This window comes from Eumetopias jubatus, unplaced genomic scaffold, assembly GCF_037043125.1.
Source record: "Eumetopias jubatus isolate StellerSeaLion01/CBP00866 unplaced genomic scaffold, mEumJub1_p1.0 scaffold_120, whole genome shotgun sequence".
Classification (NCBI taxonomy): Eukaryota; Metazoa; Chordata; class Mammalia; order Carnivora; family Otariidae; genus Eumetopias; species Eumetopias jubatus.
In genome coordinates, this window is record NW_028274926.1 from 355,604 (window position 1) to 376,543 (window position 20,940).

A 20,940-nucleotide genomic window follows, 5' to 3' on the forward strand; every position below is an offset into this window, starting at 1 on the left:
GTCAATCAATGCCCACACATCAAATGGGATGTGGGGGTCCAGCGATGGCAAATGCCTTGTCCAAAGCTAGTTATCCATAGAGGCAGGGCTACAGCTGTTTTTCCAAAGATCACAGAATAGCTTCCAAGAGGCTTCTTCTTTCAACATATCAGAGAACTGGGTTTGTTTTCCAAGTTGAGTTTTATTTTTTATTTATTTATTTTTTTGTGATGGCAAAGTCCATTTGCACAGTTTATTTTAAAAGAGACAGCTGTAAAGTAGAAATGCAGATGTTTTCCTGTTGTAAAGACAGCAGTTACAAAAGAGAAGGAATAAATATGACACTGGGAAGTATTTTTAAAAATACAGAAAACCCCTGGTATTTGCAAGCAATCCCAAGTTGAGTTTTAATAAGGAATCTATTTTTCTGTGGGAGATAGAATTCCTCAAATTTCTTCTTTTATTCCAGGAAAATATAGTCATCACAGAAAGTATTTTCTCATTTTGCTTTCCCTGAAAAAAATTTGTGTTGTCAAATGGCAAAAGTGGCTTACTAAAAGTGGAGACCATTGTTCACATTTCTCAAGTATATTTCTATTGGCATGTTCACCTTTTCAGTTAGTGAAGCGTATCATCTTCAGAAATACAATCCTAAACTGCTGACACAGTAGGCCTGGTGTTTGTGAGAACAGAAGAGGTTTCCTTTGATGCATCTCTGAGCAGTTTCACACACTTGAGCACCTGGAAATCAAAGTCTCTTAATTCTCTGAACACTGTTTCTGGTAATTTAGAAAAGTCATTGGATGACCAGTTAGTCCTGAGCTTCTTTTTCTTTCTTTTGTTTTTTCTTTCACTTTCTTTCTTTCTCCCTTTCTTTCTCTCTCTCTCTCCCTCCCTCCCTTTCCTCTCTATCTGTTGCCTCTCTATCCCTTCCTTCCTTCCTTCTCTCCTTCCACCCTTTCTTTTTTCCTTCTTTCTTTCCTTTGCTCCCTCCTTCTTTCCTCTCTCTCTTTCTGTTTATTTTTCTTTGCTCTCATCATATCCATTTTCTATTCGCAGTTTTCCATGATTGCTGCCTCCATCAAAACAGACATTTAGATCAATTAATCTGAGGAACATAAAATATCAGATGCCATGAAGCCTATATTCAAGGACTTTTAATGACCTCAAAAGAGCAAATTGCCAGTACAAAGTTTCTACCTGTTGGCCCTGACAGCCTCAGGAGAAGGCTTATATTTTTGTAGAAGCTCTAGCCAGTGTGATAACCTCTAACCAGGCTGGATCAAGATATTTGTAGAAGGAACTAAGTTCATAGTAACTCCTCCTGGTAAGTAACTTTGCTCTTTTTATATCCTGTGGAAATATACTGAGAGATGCTTTTTAGAAAAAACAATGTAGAATCAACTTAGCATTTGGACACAATTTTGCAGCTACTGGTCGCTATATATGAAACAAAACTACTTTGTAAATGGTTTATTTACTTCCCTGCTTGCAAGCAGATTGAAATTCTACTTTTAGAAAATATGTACATAAAGGTATAGATGCAGGCCTGAAATTACAATATTTCTGTGACCTTGTCTGTGATATATTTGTGTAAGTTATTGGTTCAAGATGATATTCATGTAGGTGGCCTTTTAAGTGAGAAACACTTTGATGAAGTACCTGTAGTATTAATAGTGCTCCTTTCTTAATGAATAGTGTTCCTTTCTGTAATAACCCACAAAAACTCTATGATTGCTTCTGATTTCATCTTTAAGAGCAGTGGAAAAAATTTAACTCACAGTAGATGACTATAGAACATCAATAAATAAACACATTATTATTACTCTAGTTTCTTGGTGGGTAGGCTCAATTTAGTCAAAAATTGAGCTATTGCGGCTCTTGTGATATTGCCTAGAGATGGTCCAGTTTAATGGAATTTGTGAGCTCAGTAAACTCTTTCAGTTCCAGAATCCATGAAAAGAAGCTGTCAGCATGGTTTTACATCCTTGTTTTTTCATTTATTGAAGACAGTTTCTATGATGGAAGCTAGAGGTAAAAGGGTACCCAAGACACAGCCCCAACACTCAAAAAGTTTGTAGCCTAGTGGATAAGTATTCTAGATTGTGGCTTGATTGAACCTCATGTATTTTGGCCTGTGGTTGCCAGCCACATAGAATGTCGGATTCATGAGCTCTTTTGCTTTCTCTAATTTATATAATAAATACTTATTGCTTATAAAATCCATATATTTGTTTAGTGGAAAATTTGATAAAGGGCCCCCAAACCATCTGATTAAAGACAATAATACTATTAGCTAATATTTATTGAGAGTCAGATATCATACTGCCTGGTTTCTGTGCCTTATCTCAATTCTTAAGAGTACTATACAGGAAATTTTCTTATTCTAATTTCACTGATGGGGAAACTGAGGCTTAGAGAGTTCAGTTATTTACTTACATTCACATGGCTAGTTACTATGCCAAAGTTTGGGACCAAACAGTTCCTTGTTTGTTCCATAATGCATGGTCTATACCATTATATGCTATTAGAAACATTAAGCCATGCTTTTATTCTGAATATACAGTCCTTTGTAGTCTGACCTTTTAAATAGACTATGTAGTTGAATGTTTAATAGTAATAGCTCATAATTTGTATGACTCCTCATGCAGAAAACAATGCTTCTGCTTCTAATCATGGCACTAACATTGCCTCTCTTCCCCCCAAGACTTCAAGTTAGTCATTTATTTATTATGTTGAATGATATGTTGAATAATCATTTATTAAATTCTCACAATGTGATTCTTAGGGTATTTCTATAAACTGCAAGTCCTTTTGTTACCATTCAATTCAATCTTTCTGTATTGGCATCAAATTTGCTGGAAATATGGAAGCTGGCAGAAGAAAGGGAGCAGTTGTATTACATGCAGGACTCAGCTGCAGAACTTAGAGCTGCCTTTGCACTCCTGCTGGACAGCTGCAGAGAGAGCAAACCAAACAGGATCCTCTGGTGGGCAGCTCAGAATTGTAAGTCCATATCCTGGAACTTGGTAGGGTAATTTCAAGTTCAAAGGAACAGTCTTTCAGGAATAAATGAGATCATCATTAATATTTCACACTCTGTAACAACTCATCTGTTCTAGTATCAGTGAGGACTGAAATCTGGAAAGAACTTATGTTAAAATCAAACCAGATGTCTGCCCTTCAATGTGCAGAAATTTAAAAAAACCTATAAAATATTGAACATTCATCTATTAAATATTAAAATATATTGTCTATTTTTGTTCCTCTGTTAAAGTCACAGAAGTAGTAACTGTAAATTACACTCTAGGAAAAGAACTGATATGACACATGAAAACCTTTTAAGAAAAAAGATTTAGAAGTTTCAGGAACATGGTGAGAAAAGGTAAAATCAGACTCTCCAGTGCATGTGAGTGAGATGGGAAAGACAGACCCACGTTGCCCAGTCTGAGAGTTGTCAGTTCATCCATTCTTGACTACGTTCATATCTAATGTGATTTTGCTTGAGATTTATCTTTGTTTAATGTTAGCAATGTCTATCTATATATATTTATATAAATATTGGAAAAATATGGACACAATTTTAAAAGAAGCACACAGGGAGATTTCTGTAAAAGCTTTTCAGACAGTGTACATGGAATAGCTGGTGGAAGAACAAAGTGTTTGGTCCTGGCACATTGCTCAGGATTACAGGTAAAATATTTTAATTCTTCCCTTAAGGTAGGGAGAGGAGATAGGTGATGCAGGGAGGGCAGGCTAGGTGCTGGTGTTGGCTCAGAATTCTAGGATTTGTTCCCAGTTTAGTCATAAATAGCAGTGGGTTACTTGGAGAGGTAGTTGACTCTGTCCCAGTCCTAGGGGGAGTTGCTGCCTGAGCTAGAATGGAGGAGATTAACAAGGAGCTAACAAGCTAGAGCAACTGAGGGTCTCTACAGGGTGGAGCTGTTAATCCCTTAGGGATTTCTGTGTTGAAACATTTGTAAAGAAATTTGTGTATCTTATTTATTAGATTCCAAAAAGTAACCACAGGAAAAGAATGAACAAAAAATTGATAAACTTGCCATTTTGTCTGAATGTGATTCGTATTAGGTATTGACATATTTAACTGCATAAATGTATCCAGGAATGGCATAAGCTGGGTTTGTTTTTTTCCAAATTCAGACTAGTAAATTTGTTCATTCTTCATTAGCCTAGGGATGAAATTTGGCCTGGATGAGGGAGAACGTCTCACAGGGATGTTTCTCCCCTATACAATCTAGTCAAATGTTTTCAGAGAATCTTCACAAGGCTGGGGAAACATTGGAAAAGTGAAAGGAGTGATATATTTTGGTGTCTTTCTGGTTGTGATCATAGGCATGCATGAATTCATAAATTGAAAAGCAACTTTCTAGTTCCATTTTTTCCCCAACTGACTGCAATATAAATTCTAGCAATCTAATTAAATAATGGTGACACAGATGTAATTCATGAGGTCCTGAAATTTTTTTCATAGGAGAGTGTGGTGTAGAGAAAAATGTGTCCACATTCTGGATCTTTTACTTTCTGTGTAGTCATCCTTCAGCCAATAAATTTTGATTCACTGGTTATTGCTTTCTTAACAGTATAGAAATAATACATGCCCATTAGGGAAAAATTGGAAAAGAGAAAAAATAAAGTATTAAAAATGTATAATGACACTTATTCTGTTAACATTTGCTATATTTCCATCCATCATTCTGTCAAGGTAACAGCCATCTCACGTGGATGTTGTGGAACTAAGTGAAATTAAATATGGAAATATCTACTGCATAGGTTGGGATGTAGAAATTCATTAAAAAAAGTCAGTTCTACAAATTCCAATTATCACTCAGTGGAGTTCTTTTTAAATGCAGAGTACATAAAATTGTATTAATTATGATCTAGTCTACAGGTCACTTAAGAATAATTGGTCAGTATTTGCAGAATACTTTCAATTTCTAAGACTCATTGTTACATGTTTCTAAAAATGAGTAGCAGGTGCCTGGGTGGCTCAGTTTGTTAAGCGACTGCCTTCGGCTCAGGTCATGATCCTGGAGTCCCAGGATCGAGTCCCGCATCGGGCTCCCTGCTCAGCAGGGAGTCTGCTTCTCCCTCTGACCCTCCCCCTTCTCATGTGCTCTCTCTCTCTCTCATGCTCTCTCTCAAATAAATAAATAAAATCTTTTTAAAAAATAAATAAATAAATAAATAAATAAATAAATAAATAAATAAAAATGAGTAGAATGTAGTAAGCATTACCTCATATATTGTTAATCTCAACATAAGTTGATCTCTCCCTTTTCAGTGGAAATGTCTGGATATAAACAAGGGAGATGTTTTATAATTGAATATATAAAATTATACTAATGTACATAAAAAGTCAAGTATTCACTTTTTTAATAAAGCATTTTATTTTTTATTTATTTGAGAGAGAGAGAACATGCATGTGAGAGAGAGAATGTGCACAGGAGCTGGGGGGAGAGGCAGACAGAGAAGGAGAAGCAGACTCCCAGCTGAGCAGTGAGCCCAATGTGGTGGGCTCCATCCAGGATGCTGGGATCATGAACTGAGCCAAAGTCAGATGCTTAACAGACTGAGCCACCCAGTGCCCCTCAAATATTCACTTTTAATAGTTTATATCTTCATTGGCTTATACCTACAAATTAAAAATTATATTATTACAAATATCACTTGAGAAATAGTTTTTTTAACCTTATATTTTATTAAACATTTTGTTCAGATTCTTCACATGCATCTAAAATATATACTTTAGAGCAAATTTCTGAGTCATCTTAGTTAGGGTCTGAGTGTCTGGGGATACTTTTTTGATGATGTCTTTGGATATTTTACTGGAACAGACATTTATCCACTTACAAAATAAAAGCATTTTTTTTCATTTATTCTGTCATTCTGTATATGTACAATGTAAGCATAGAGTATAAAGACTTTTGTCGCAGGTAATATTTACCAAATACATATTAAATGTCCTTATTTATTTATTTTTTTTACTGGTGCTACCTCTAAACTGGCTTTAGTTGAGTTTATTTCAGGTTGATATCATGTCCAAGTGTATTGTTCAATCAAAGTAGAGTATTAGAAGAGTATTTTTTAAAGTGAGAGATTGTCCAAACTGAAACATAAGGGAAATTCTGTTTTATAAGGCATAATTTTGGGAACAAAAGCTTCATCTTATGTTCTGGCATTTCAGTGTGTTAGAATTCTGAATTCTGAATTCAGCGTGTTTGAATTCTGAATGTTTTGCATTTATATCACAGAGTGGTATTTGCAAATATCTTCTCCCATTTTTCATGTCAACTTTGAGGTAAACCTTATGAAACTATCAAGCTCTGGGGCAGAAAAAGAAACAAGCTCTAATGCATGAACTATTTCTCATTTATTTATACTGTCTATTTCCAAAATCTATTTGAGGAGACCTAAAATAAAATATGCAAGGACAGTTAGGCAATGAAACAAAAACAGAATACCAAAAGCATTAAGGAAATGGAAGCAGAAGAGAAAATCCTATAATTATCTAGCATGAAGCATAGGGTAAAATTTTATATTCAAATGTAGGGGGAAAGATGTAGTGGAGTACATACTTTTTATTAACTGAGAAAATGAAGCACACCAAATTTTCAAATATGTTTTTCCCACCTTAAAATGAAAAAGACTTCAATGCATGAATCCTTTAGGAGCAATGTGAAGTGAAAGAGTGAGCATTGCCTTCCACATCCATTTTAGAAAATGGAAGAAATGGTCTTTAACAAACACATTTCGTGTTACCACTGCATTATTACTATGGGCACCATGATATTTAATGTCATTCACAGATGATGACCTTCAGAAGACTTGGTCAGGCAGGTGAGTGTCTAGTGATCTAACGTGACAATAGGAGGCTTGGATGTCAAGGCAACCAGCCATTGATTTAATCATTCCACCATGAAGGCCCACTGTAGATGTTTGAAGCCAAACTTTGGACATGAGCTGGAACAAAGTCAGTTTGAGGTAGAAATTTCTGAGGAGAGCTCATAATGCTCATAGATTGTGCAGTCGCTGGAAAAAGTGACATTTGCTTTGGACAATACAGGTGAATCTGTTCCATGAATTGACCCCCTATTACTGGGCTTTACTAGCTTCTATTTGATTTTCTTAACCCTGGAAAGGCATTGGATAAGATAAGACAAGTGATTCCCTAATAATTGTGTGAAAGACACATTTTCAGTGATCATAGTTCAGAGAATTCCAGACATAGTAGAGCAAAGAGAGGGGCAAACGAAGGAATGAATCTTGATGCTCGATTGACATAGGTCCAATTGTTATCCCCAAATACTGCATTCTTATTAGTAAAAGAAGGTTTGGTCTCATGAGATTAAAATGTGATGTTGGAGCGCACAATCATCACAAACAAATTGCTAATAATAATGGTAATGATAACTATAATTATAATCCTTCATTTTCATAGCATGTTTAGATGTGGAAATCTTAGGAGAGATTTTGATACAAATCCTTCCAGTAAAGGCCAGCATAGACAACATTGTGCAAACACCATAATAGGATCTGCTCTTGTGTCTGTGTGGACTTGCATGAAGTGCTCATGCACAACATGTGTAATTGTCTTGAAAGCGTTTGGCCCAAGAACAAACTTGGTCATGACAGATAAGTTGTGTGAGTTGACACATTGCCTTTTCTGATGGTAAAAGGGTGTTGCCCCATTTCAAACCTAAAGGGAGAATTGTATCCAGTATGGAAAGTAGTTTGTAGCCAACCGTACAGACAGAACAGAAATTCTCCAGAGGATTCAGCTCTACTTCTAACCACTTTAGTGGAAAGTTACCTTGCTGTCCACTGATATACAAAAACCTTGAATTTAGAGGTATTTGTTTAATGGACTTTTCCCTAACTTGGCACAAATTTTTTTTTGGTATTTTTAAGTTTCGTATGTACTTAAATCTTAATCCTTTATTTTAATTGATATCATGTCTGACGCTAATAAGTTGGGCTTCACACTGGTATTTAGTAGAAAAACAATTAAAATTTTAAATTTTATTTAGAAAATGCCTTGGAATATAGTTAGGGATACAGTTAGTACTTTTAAATGTATTTAGAAATGTCATAAATTTGAAATTCATATTTACATAAGAAATAGTTTTAAGTATTTTTAATAAAAATGAGAAGAATAAAATGGAATTTTGAATCAGTATTAATATGCAGATCTGAAATACCATACTTAATTGAAAATGTCATTGCATTTGGTTAGTTTATGTAGAATTCATACTGCTTCATAGTCAGCAAATATATACCACTCAGGCAATTTACCTGAAAAATTTTTTGATTATGAACATTATAAATGTATTGGGAAAATTTATTTATTTTGTAAAATGGTTTCTGTTTTATAAATTAATGAAATGATTGTGGCCATAAAAAACACTCTTAATAAGTTTTAAAAAGAATGTTGTGGAGCACCTGGGTGGCTCTTCGATTAAGCATCTGGTCATGATCTCAGGGTAGTGGGATTGAGCCTTGAGCTCCATGTTGGGCTCCAGGCTGAGCATGGAGCCTGCTCAGGATTCTTACTCTCCTTCTTGTTCTGCCTCTCCCCCACCACTCTCTCTCTCTCTAAAATAAATAAATGAAATCCTTAATAAACTAGGAATGGTAGGGTGCCTGGGTGACTCAGTCATTAGGCGTCTGCCTTCAGCTCAGGTCATGATCTCAGGGTCCTGGGATTGAGTCCCACATTGGGCTCCCTGCTCAGCAGGAAGTCTGCTTCTTCCTCTCCCACTCCCATTGCTTGTGTTCCGTCTCTCTCTGTGTCTCTCTCCGTCAAATAAATAAAATCTTTTTAAAAAATGGTAAAAAAAAGTGTGTAATATAATTCCATAAAATATAGGCACCGATCATATATAATCAATAATACTATTTAATGCTCAGTTAACTATCACATTAAGAAAGTTATGAAAGTTCAAGATACCTTCTCTTCTGAAAAGAATGAAACTTCAGGGCTCTAGCTAAGTAAAAGTGACAGGAGGTAAGCATAATGTCTTGCCATCCCAATTTTTCCAACTCATGATTTGATTTTCAAGTTCCTTACTATGATGAATCATAAGTATTCCTATGAAAAACCAAACTTTTTAAGATGAAAACTAGATTATTTAATGTACTGACTAGAGGCAAAAATTATGTAAATACCGTGTACTTTGAAAAATAAATCTTGCTTTATATAACATGTTTTTTAAAGTAAAGACAAAATATATGGTTGAGGAAATATACTGTGTCTTACTCTTTTTTTAAAAAGATTTTATTTATTTATTTGACAGATAGAGCCAGAGAGCACAAGTGGAGAGAATGGCAGAGGGAGAGGGAGAAGCAGCCTCCCCAGTTGAGCAGGGAGCCCAAAGCGGGGCTTGATCCCAGGACCCTGGGATCATGACCTGAGCCAAAAGCAGATGCTTAACCATCAGAGCCACCCAGGCGCCCCATACTGTGTCTAACTTTATAATCAGTAAAATACTATTTGCACTATAAGGAAGATGTAAAAACTTAAAACAAGTGCATTATGACCTAATATTTATTTATACCATAAAAAAAAGTCATCATTGCTTGCTTACTCATTTAGTATAAAATCAGGAGCTTTGGTGCACAAGCAAAAATTCTGAAGAATTTTTTTTCCTTTCTTCTCAAAGGAGAAATCTATTTTTTTCTTAGGAAATGGCCCATGAAATTATTATTCTAACTCCAAACAACTGGAAAGAGAAAATTAGTAAACAATTTGTGTTTCAGTTGGAACACAAATTGGAAAGAATTCTACTATTTATAATTTGAATCATCAGTTAATAATAATGTATAACCAAGGAATATTCCAGCCTTCAAGTGACATGACCTTGAAAACCATGATGTTTCATTATATAATTTGACATTATGTTTGCAAAAAACCCAGATTATAACTGTTAACATGACACCATTAGGTGATATAACTTTATTCAGCAGGTGAAATGAAAGAAAATTGAGGGGTACTACAAGTTCAGCAGGCTTGTAGGGCAGATTCAGATTTGGGGAGAGATAATAAGGGTCAAATATAGTGTCTTCTTTGTCAAGGTATCTTCAAATGAAATTCCAATATAAAATGTATTTTAGTGAACATTTCCTGAAGCAAAACAAAATTCTGACCACAGCATTACTTGATTGGGTTACTATATGAAAATTTCTGAAAATAATCAAAAAAATTTTTAGATAGAAGTTTTGGAAATATGGCCATTTTTTTCTAAATTTCAGGTATTGTAAATAATTTGGAGGTGCAGCATTAAACATTGCCCTACTCAAAATCATGCAGTAGTTCAGATGTGAGAACGAGATGTTCTATAGAATCAGAAATCAAGGAGAAGAATTCCAGTATCAGAAATAGGCATGGGATCCTTATTTGTAAATAAAAGGTCAACTTGATCGATTCCCACTCAAACAAGTGAGTGTGTATTGTTTAAAAAAATTCCATGATTTGATCCAGGGCTTTTCACTTAATACCTGTGACTTTAGGCAAGTTACATAACCTCTAGACCCTCTTTTCCCAAGGAAATTAAGAAAATAAGCACCTCATAACCTTCTGTGGATGAAAAGCCACAGTAAACACTAATTCTATAGCAAATTTCTTCCCTTTTATTATGTGCTGGGTGTTTCCAAACCACACAATGTTTGTGTTTCTCTAATATGTTTTTTTAAGATTTTATTTATTTATTTGACAGAGAAAGAGAGCACAAGTAGGCAGCGAGGCAGGCAGAGAGAGAGGGAGAAGCCGGCTCCCTGCTGAGCAGGGAGACTGATTCACGGCTCTATCCCAGGACCCTGGAATCTTGACCTGATCCGAAGGCAGATGCTTAACTGACTGAGCCACCCAGGCACCCTCCAATTATGGTTTTATTGTTATTCCATTTTCTCCAACAGATACAAGTCCTGATGAAGACATTTCCCCTAAGCCCACAATTTTTCTTCCTTCAGTTGCTGAAATAAAAATCCATAAGGCTGGAACATACCTTTGTCTTCTTGAGGATTTTTTCCCTGACATTATCGAGATAGATTGGCAAGAAAAGGATGGCAAAACAATTCTGAAATCCCAGCAGGGAGACACTATGAAGAAGACTAAGGACACATACATGAAATTCAGCTGGCTGACTGTGACTGAAGCGTCAATGGATAAAGAACACAAATGTATCGTCAACCACGAAAGTGATAAAACAAAGGTTCATCAAGAGATTCTTTTTCCTTCAATAAACAAAGGTATGTGCATATAAACACGAATATAACCTCCCAGAACCCTTTGTTTCAAAGGGAACACCTTACCTTTTCTGCCAAGTATTAATGAAAACAAGCAAATAGAAAATTTTCACTAATGTTGTTGCCTTTAATGAAAGCATAAATGTCCTGCTATTTCCCCACAGAATTAAACTAGTATGGGTTTTGAGGGCACCTGGGTGGCTCACTTGGTTGTGCATGACTCCTCATTCAATTCAGGTCATGATCTCAGGGTCCTGAGATCAAGCCCAGTGTCAGGCCCAATGCTCAGCATGGCTGCTTGAGGTTCTCTCCCTCTATCCCTTCTCCCTGTGCTCTCTATCTCTTGAAATAAATAATAAATCTTTTTTAAAAAAACAGGATGACCTATGGAACATACAGAGAAAAAAAGAAAGACAAATTCAGTTAGCCTTTCTCACCTCAGTTTCATCATCCAAAATATTAATGTCACAGTGAGGTTTTTTATAGTCATTTCATAGATTAAATGAAACAATATACATGAAAGCACCTAGCAACTTCACATACAAGAAATTCTCAGAGGATCCAATTTTGATGGTTTTACTTGATCAGGAAATGAGAACAATTATATATCTTTCAAGAATGTTTTTCTGAACATCACAATCCTTCTCACTTCAATCTTGCTCTACTCAAAGTATGACCCACAAACAATGAGTTATAGGGGGAAAATGCTGTTCATTTCATGGAGCTGAATCATAGCTCAACCAGAATAGTAATTAGGCTACTGAGGTCTTAGTATGGTCTTGAGTTTTTTCAGGCTTGAATTTTACATATCAGCAAAAGGTGAAGTTTAGTAAGTAAAGACTGGGTGAGGCTAGCATGTATAAAGGTTCTTTGATTCTATACAATGAATGTATTTCTTACCTTTGGTAAATCTGTTCAGCAAACATTGCAGTCCTATTTTGTGCCAGGCCTGGTAGGCATGCAGGATGAACTACTGTCCCAAGGAGGATCACTACAGTAGAGAGAATACACTTTTCCTAATCACTCAGTGTCACTCATGATTCAGGCATAATTCAGTGTGTATATAGACATATTTAGATAGCGTGGGCAGATGGCTAAAGTGCCCTGGCCCTGCTGTGATCGAATAACTCACTAGACTCAGAAATCAAGTCCTGCCATTAACATCACACACCAAGGCCCCAGAGGGCCCATAAGAAGGAACCAGTTTGTACTTTTCTCTGTGGTTCACAAGCACTTTTTAAGCAGTGGGGAACAAACACATAAAACGTGTGAAGACCTTTCTATATACAAGTCAGTCTTTGTGTTCTTAGAATGCTGAAAAAAACCCACTTAGTTTAAGGCTCAAGTCACTAAACCAAGACTTAATCCCTAACATGAGGGCAATTTAACACCCCAAAAGAGTAACCTTTAGCCAGTCAACATGGGAATTTCCTGGTCAGCACCATGAAACACCCCTTCCCTTCCCTTCCAGAGGGTGACCTTGCCTAAAACGATGGATTCTTTGAATTTTCTTTTTTTCTGCTCCCTCTCAATTGTTAAAACCTTTTCCTTTCCTGTAGTCCTTTTGAGCTCCCCTCTACTTGCTAGATGGGTTGCTGTGTGATTCATTAATTGACTGATTAATAGTGCCATTAGATCTTTAACATTTACTTAGTTGAATTTTTGTTCCTTAACAGATTTGATGGCAGAGATGGAATCCAAAGTGGACTCCCAGGGACATTCAGAGACAGAACAAAACACAGAGGTGGTAACTGTGAACCCTTTGAGTTCACAATCCTTCTCACCTGCTCCAGGGGCTGTGGGTGAGTTCTTCTTGGTTCTAAGCTCCATTCTCTTTGTGTTCAAACTCCTAATCTAACTGACTTTGCTTTGCAGGGCAAGCCAGCTTGGGCTGCCAGAGTGTTATGCTAGCATGTTTTTCTGGAGCTCTGTTGAGCTGGTATATTTGCCCAGAGTCTAACTGAACTGGCAGAAGGGTTGGCTCACAACCAAGCCCCTAACCTTTCAGATCAAGTTCCCCAGGTGGAAACCTCAGTAAGTTTTCAGGAGAATTGTTGGTGGTGCACACAGAGTCTTCCTGTGGTCAGAACTCAGTAACATCTCTTACTGTCCTACACTAATGTACACATAATTTTAGTCTTCAGTGTAGATAAAGGATACTGCCAACAGAGGAACAGGAAGGTGGAAAAAGCCACAGAAATTGGTGGGCATGAGTCAAGCATTTAGAGGTTGTAAGAGCATTTGCTACCTCAAGCATTTGCTACCTCAAGAAAACTCCCTTGACTGTATGGGTTGGTCAGGAAATGGGTTGGATCAGCACTAGGTACCCATCAACCTCAAGAAAACTTCTGTGCAAGGAACTACACTGTAAAATACAAAATTCTCAATACCAGACCCACATCCGTTTTAGGTATTTGTTTGGCTCTGAGAAGCTCAAATTCTTTTTTTTTTTTTTTATGAATGCCGGAAAAATAGCATACTATTTTTATTTTTATTTTTTTTTTAATTTTTAAAATTTTTAAAATTTTATTATGTTATGTTAGTCACCATACACTACATCATTAGTTTTTGATGCGGTGATCCATGATCCATTGTTTTTGTATAACACCCAGTGCCCAAATTCTTCACTAATGGTATCCTTAAATTCTAAAGAGATTAGCTCACCATTCTCTGAAATACCTGTTTTTTTCTTTTTTTTTTAATTTTTAAATATTATTTATTATTTTTTCTGATATATCTGTTTATTTTTCACCTAAGAACTACAGTTCCAGATTAAAGATATGTAGCAAAATTGCAAAATCTTTATTTTTAAAGATTTTATTTTATTTATTTGAGAGAGAGATAACGAGTTGGGGGGCAGAGGAAGAAGGAAAAGCAGACTTCCCACTGAGCTGGGAACCTGATGCAGGACTGGATCCCAGCACCCCAGGATCAGGACCTTAGCTGAGGCAGATGCTTAACTGACTGAGCTACCCAGGTGAGCCCAAAGTTGCAAAATCTTAAAAGCTTCTTTTGTGTCTTGAGGAACCAGCTTGGTAACCATCACGTTGGAGATCCCAAACCATCAATGTCTAGGTCCATAGTCCTGGAAAAACTGTTTACTCTCCAGAGGCTTCATGCCTCCTCCCTCTGGACTCTTTGAACATCTGCAGTTGGATTTCGTTCCACTGCCACTTAGTGTGGGTTGTCAATATTCCCTTGTCATTGTGTGTATATTTTCTGCCTTTCCCTGATGCCCGCACTGTGGTAAAGACACTGTTAAAAAATGGGTTTCCCCCTTGGGGCACACTTTCTGTGGTCTCCAATGACCAGGGCACCTACTTCACTGGGCAAATCATAGGAGCCTTTAGGAAAATCTTGCAACTTTCCTGGAATTGTCTCAGTGTACAACCTTCTGCTCATCCTTTGTGTTGCCTGTTAGTCTGACCAGCTAGTGTAAGTCTCCAATGTCTGATGCTCAAGCCTGTCATCACCAGGTTATGGAAGCCTTCCTAGTTCACAATTAAAAGGATTCTCTCAGTCACAGGTTGCAGCCTGGTGATTAGGTATTTTAGACACAACATTGGAGGAAGACAGCCCTCAACATCCCAGTAGATGAGGGACTTTACCAAGTGCTCCTGCTGTAAAACTAACCAGTGTGGAGGTTCCTCAAGAAATTAAAAATAGCACTACCCTATGACCCAGCAATTGCACTCCTGGGTATTTACCCCAAAGACACAGATGTAGTGAAAAGAAGGGCCATATGCACCCCAATGTTTATAGCAACAATGTCCACGATAGCCAAACTGTGGAAAGAGCCAAGATGCCCTTCAACAGATGAATGAATAAAGAAGATGTGGTCCGTATATACAATGGAATATTACTCAGCCATCAGAAAGGATGAATACCCAACTTTTACAACAACATGGTTGGGACTGGAGGAGATTATGCTAAGTGAAATAAGTCAAACAGAGAAAGTCAATTATCATATGGTTTCACTAATTTGTGGAACATAAGGAATAGCATGGAGGACATTAGGAGAAGGAAGAGAAAAGTGAAGAGGGGGGAATCAGAGGGGGAGATGAACCATGAGAGACTATGGACTCTGAGAAACAAACTGATGGTTTTAGAGGGGAGGGGGTGGGAGGATGGGTTAGCCCAGTGATGGGTATTAAGGAGAGCATGTATTGCATGGAGCACTGGGTGTTATACAAAAACAATGAATCATGGAACACTACATCAAAAACTAATGATGTAGTGTATGGTGACTAACATAACATAATACAATTAAATTAAATTAAAAAAAAGAAAACTAAAGGTTGAACCTTGTACACATCCCACAGCTACAGAAGTCTCCACCTGACACCTGGTCCTGCTCAGACATGGAGTTTCTGAATCAATTTGAGAGTAAGAAAAGTAGCTGACATCCAAACAGACTGCTTTCACCTAAACAGGGGTTCAAGACTTCATACTTCAACTAAATATGAAATCCTTTCTCCCTCTTTTCTTTTACTCTGGCAATAACCTATATTTCCCTGGTCATTGCCAAGGGGTCAACCTCTGGAATTTAGAGCAATATTTTATTTCAGGCTAGCAGAAAATCTAACCCTAGTCCTAATTTTTCTCAAGGTAAATAAGACCTCTCATTGATTGACTTCCCTAAAGATATATCCTAAGTTAGTAGGACTACCAAGAAGCCACCAGGATTCACTCCTTTGGCTGGCCCTACTTCCCTGGTTAGGGATAACTGGAAATGAGGGATTATCAAGACTTTCTCCTCCATTCTTAAAATTGTTGCAGAATCCCACCGAAAGCAATGGGTACCCAATAAAAATCCTTAGACTCCGACCAAAGCAGTTCTTGAAAGTAAGATAGCCCTTGATTATGACTCAGCTGAACATGGCTGGATCTGTGCTCTAGGCAGCACCATGTGCTATACTCAGATGAACACTACTGGGGAAGTTAAAACCCAATAAGATCAGATCAGGGTGCAAACCACTTGGCTTAACTGAGTGACTTCTTCGTCAGTGTTTTTCTTACTTATTTGACTTTAATTGCTTTGAGTCTTGGGACCATGGCATCAAATTGCACTCCAAATATGGGGAATTATCCTGTTTATTGGCATCAAAGCAATCTGTCTGGTGTTTTATGTTCCCTCAAAAGCTTGGCATGCAAATTCAAAGCCAGTAATCTCCAAGCAAATGATCTTTTTAAGACTGGAACGTCACAAAGAATGAAGAGAATGACCAACTCAAAAATTGTAAAACTGAAGTGGTAACCTGGGATCATCACAAAGGTTAAGCAAAAAGGTCAAGAGCTGTGAATATCACCTAGAGTAACAACAAAAACTGTGAGAACTTCAGAGCAGTTGCTGAGAGTGGTGTTAATGCCTTCAATTTTGATCCTATCTCTCAGTTAAGCTAAGAGTCTGATCAAAAGGCAGGGTTGTTTGAAAGGAAAACCACAGGCTCAAAATGTACTCATTTAGCTTAAGACCACAAGTCAGTAAGCCATGTCTTCATACCTACCCAAGTGCCATTTCAACACCCAGAACTGCAACCTTTAACCTGTGGACATGGGAATTTCCATGTCAGCACTAGGAACTTGCTGACTGAATCTACTGAATTACACAGAATCAGACCAACCATTTAGGGAATTGTGGGGCTCAATTAGTAATGGCTCACCTCTCTGTTGACTAATTGTTATCTATTTATCATCTATCTATCTATCTATCTATCTATCTATCTATCTATCTATCTATCTATCATCTATCATCATCTATCTAACTATCATCATCTATCTGTCATCTAACATCTATCCACAATCCAGACAATGTCAAAGAAGGATATGAACAATTGAATAATACATGTTCTCATTTCTTTTAGAGCTTGCTGTTATTAACTCCACAAAATATTCTCTGAATGATGAAAACAGTAAGTTTTTGTCTATGTTTGCCTTTATGTTATGCTATAGCATTTTTTCCACCTGATCAACATAACTTTTGAACTTCCCTGGCTTCAGGGAGAAACCTCAGAATAGCTGAATCTTGCAAAATAGATTGAGTGATATTTAAAGTCAATCCATCATTTCTCAGGAGTGTTCTTCACACAGTAAATGCAGGTTTGGGTGTGAGAAGACTATAATTAGGGATGCAGCGATGTGCTCTGAATTCTTTCAACACTGGACTTCATTCACTTCTATGACCTTTGTTTCTACTGGCTGAGGAAAACATGATATCAAGTTGCTTCTAGATATTTTTAAGTCCTTGTTCTTGCTGGTGGTTAATAACATGAGCTGACACAGAGCTTCTTGTACAGAAGGCATTGTGCTGCCCTGTAAGTGCGTTTGGTTTAATTCCTTTAAGAGTCACTGCCAAGTTTATTCCCATTTTACACATGAAGGCAATGAACAGAAATTATTTAAGTCTCCATGCTACACAGTGAGATCGATGGATTCATCCCAGACCATCTGAATCAAGAGTTCATATACTTCCTTAGTTTTTATCCTTCCTGAAATCCCAAAGCCAAGGCCCTGAGACAGGTGCACACAGGAGGGGATGTGAGTCCTGGGTTTCAAGTGTCACAGACTGGACTTAAACTCCATTCTTTTAATTATCAGTTGCATGAGTGTGGGTAAACTATTTACACTTTTTGAACCCACCAAAAATGACACAAATACCACCTAATTCAGTTATAGAAGATATTACATGGCATATGTAGAATGTCTAACATAGGTATCTCATTTAATTGCTTCATCATAAGTATTAGCTCCTGGCTCTTTCTCCCCATTTGAACAAAGGTAATGATGAAGAGCATTGGTTCTAGCCCTGCTGATCCACCCTCCATATTCAATATCAAGGGACTTCTTGACTCTAATCATCATCATCATCATCATCATCATCTTCATTATCATCTTAATCCCACTTTATAGTTTTGCTTAATCATTTTGAAGTTGTTGGTATTTATTGCACGTGGAGATGCAGAATTACAGAGCAGCTGCGAAAGTGTTCTTAAATGCTGTGTTGCAGGGATTGAAATCTGGATTATAGTACTTACTAGTTGCATGAAATTGGGCAAATGGCTTCTCTCTCCGTCCAGTTTATTTGTAAAATGGGAATGAAAATTATAATCTCATAGGTTATTGGAAAATTAAATAAGATTTAAGCTTTGCACACAAATTTCTCAAAATAAGTAACATTTAGTCTGTACTTAATGGATACTGCCTCTACTCTTACTTAGAGACACAGTGGGATTGAAGAAATGCCAAAAGATATTTATCACCAATGCCTTTTTTCCCATTGGATTCATTCATTATAAACACAACTTTACTTTTTAATACCTTGGAAATTCTAGGTGAATTTCACAGGTGTTTGACTTACTTGACCTGCAAACTGGGTTCTGAGTTGTCTCAGTGGTGGTAGTGGTGGTGGTGATGGTGGTGGTGGTGGTGATGGTGATGTAGGTGTTTACTATCCATTGTGCTGGTGTGAGACTGTCACTTCACCTAAGTCACCCGAAATGTATACTGTCACTTCTCTACCATTAATGAGTCCTAGCCCTTCAAAACAACACATGAAGTTAATAAAATGCTTCTTTTAGACACCCTGCGGCTGCAACTCATGAACACCTCTGCCTATTACACCTACCTCCTCCTCCTTGTGAAGAGCCTGGTCTACTCCACCATCATCGCCATCTGTCTGCTTGGGAGACCAGCATTCTATGGCAATGGAAAGAGTTCCTAACACATGGTGGCACCAAAGTCCCACTTTTTCCCATTGGCTATTGTCCCTAAAAGTGTCTGCTAGTGATCTAGTGTGGCTCCTTTCTGAGATTGGGTTATTTCAGTTCACACGTGTCTTTTTCTCTTGTGTCATTACTGAAGACTGGGTTTACAAACCGCTGGGCAAACAGAAACTTTCACTCTGCAACAAGAACAAATGTGGCCATCACTCTGGGGCCTGGACAGAGGGCCATCCACAGGGGCTTCAGCACCACCCTCTCATTATTGTTCACCAGCTCCTCAGCCACCCAGTCCCCACGCCCCTTGGTATAGCCACCATACAGGTTACATCTGTATCTCTTGGACTCTTTAACCAGATAACTGCCTCAAAGCCTTTTATTTTACATACCTGGAAGCCACCATCCTTGTTACCTGAAGTTTGTAGTGTTTTTCATAATAGGCACAATAAAAGCAATCAAAAGTCTAATTTGGCCTTTGTGTAGTTTATTTGGTGCAATTTAACGAGAGTTCAAGATAAGGGACAGCGTGACAACTGAGCCAACCTACTCAACATTGGTTGTAATAATGGTCAATTCCACATTTCTAATTCTTTCCATCAGATAATCTTTATGATGCCTTCTTTGGGGCACTGGCCCCAGGAGAGCCACAGCCAGTGAAGGTGCCCAGGTTATTTCTCCTTCAAAGGTCAGCAGATTCAGACTCATTTGGTTGAAGACGCTCTGGTGGTGACAGTACAACATGCCACATGACTGGTAGGTGTGCTAGGACCTATCCCAGCGTGTCATGGGCACCATGTTTCCTGATCACACAAGAACCCCATGAGAGCTGCACTAACACTGGAAAGGTAGGGTGGTGGAGGGGATAAGTGCTTGACTTTGAACCCCTAGTGCCTGGGCTTAAATTTTGGTTCTATAGTTCTTTGTGACATAATTTTCTCATTTGTCAGTTGGAGTTAGAGTGATCTGTCTCCTGGAGTTGTGTGGCTGAGACAATTTTATCGGGTACAATTAAAAGGATTATTCACCATGACCAAGTGGGATTTATTCCTGGAGTGCAGGTTGGTTCACCATCTGCAAATCAATCAATGTGATACAATATATTAATAAAAAAAAGAACAAAACCCATATGATCCTCTCAATAGATGCAGAAAAAGCATTTGACAAAGTACAGCATCCTTTCTTGATTAAAATTCTTCAGATTGTAGAGATAGAGGGTACATACCTCAATATCATAAAAGCCATCTATGAAAAACTCATAGCAAATGTCATTCTCAATGGGGAAAAACTGAGAGCTTTTCCTCTAAGGTCAGGAACACGGCAGGAATGTCCACTCTCACCACTGCTATTCAATATAGTTTTAGAAGTCCTAGCCACAGCAATCAGAAAACAAAAAGAAATCAAAGGCATCCTAATTGGTAAAGAAGAAGTCAAACTCTCACTCTTTGCAGATGATATGATACTTTAGGTGGAAAATCCAAAAGCCTCCACCGCAAAACTGCTAGAACTCATACAAGAATTCAGTAAAGTGGCAGGCTATAAAATCAATGCACAGAAATCAGTGGTATTTCTCTACACCAACAACAAGACAGAAGAAAGAGAAATTAAGGAGTTGATCCCATTTATAATTGCACCCAAAACCATAAGATACCTAGGAACAAATCTAACCAAAGAGGCAAAGAATCTGTACTCAGAAAACTATAAAATACTCATGAAAGAAATTGAGGAAGACACAAAGAAATGGAAAAACTTTCCATGCTCATGGATTGGAAGAACAAATATTGTGAAAATGTCAATGCTACCTAGAGCAATCTCCACATTCAATGCAATCCCTATCAAAATACAATCCACTTTTTTCAAAGAAATGGAGCAAATAATCCTAAAATTTGTATGGAACCAGAAAAGACCCTCATAGCCAGAGGAATGTTGAAAAAGAAAAGCAAAGCTGGTGGCATCACAATTCCAGATTTCAAGCTCTATTACA

At 37.4% G+C, this 20,940-nt stretch overlaps 1 gene segment (V, D, J or C); it reads left to right on the forward strand.

Moving 5' to 3' along the window:
* LOC148161594 (T cell receptor gamma constant 2-like) overlaps positions 1 to 19,426 on the forward strand; it is a 49,912-nt gene extending 30,486 nt beyond the window's left edge. The window contains 5 exon segments of the C gene segment in view: positions 1,256 to 1,306; positions 10,912 to 11,244; positions 12,918 to 13,043; positions 17,106 to 17,153; positions 18,819 to 19,426. Coding sequence covers positions 1,256 to 1,306; positions 10,912 to 11,244; positions 12,918 to 13,043; positions 17,106 to 17,153; positions 18,819 to 18,961 — 701 coding nt within the window.
* Positions 19,427 to 20,940: the final 1,514 nt, after the last annotated feature.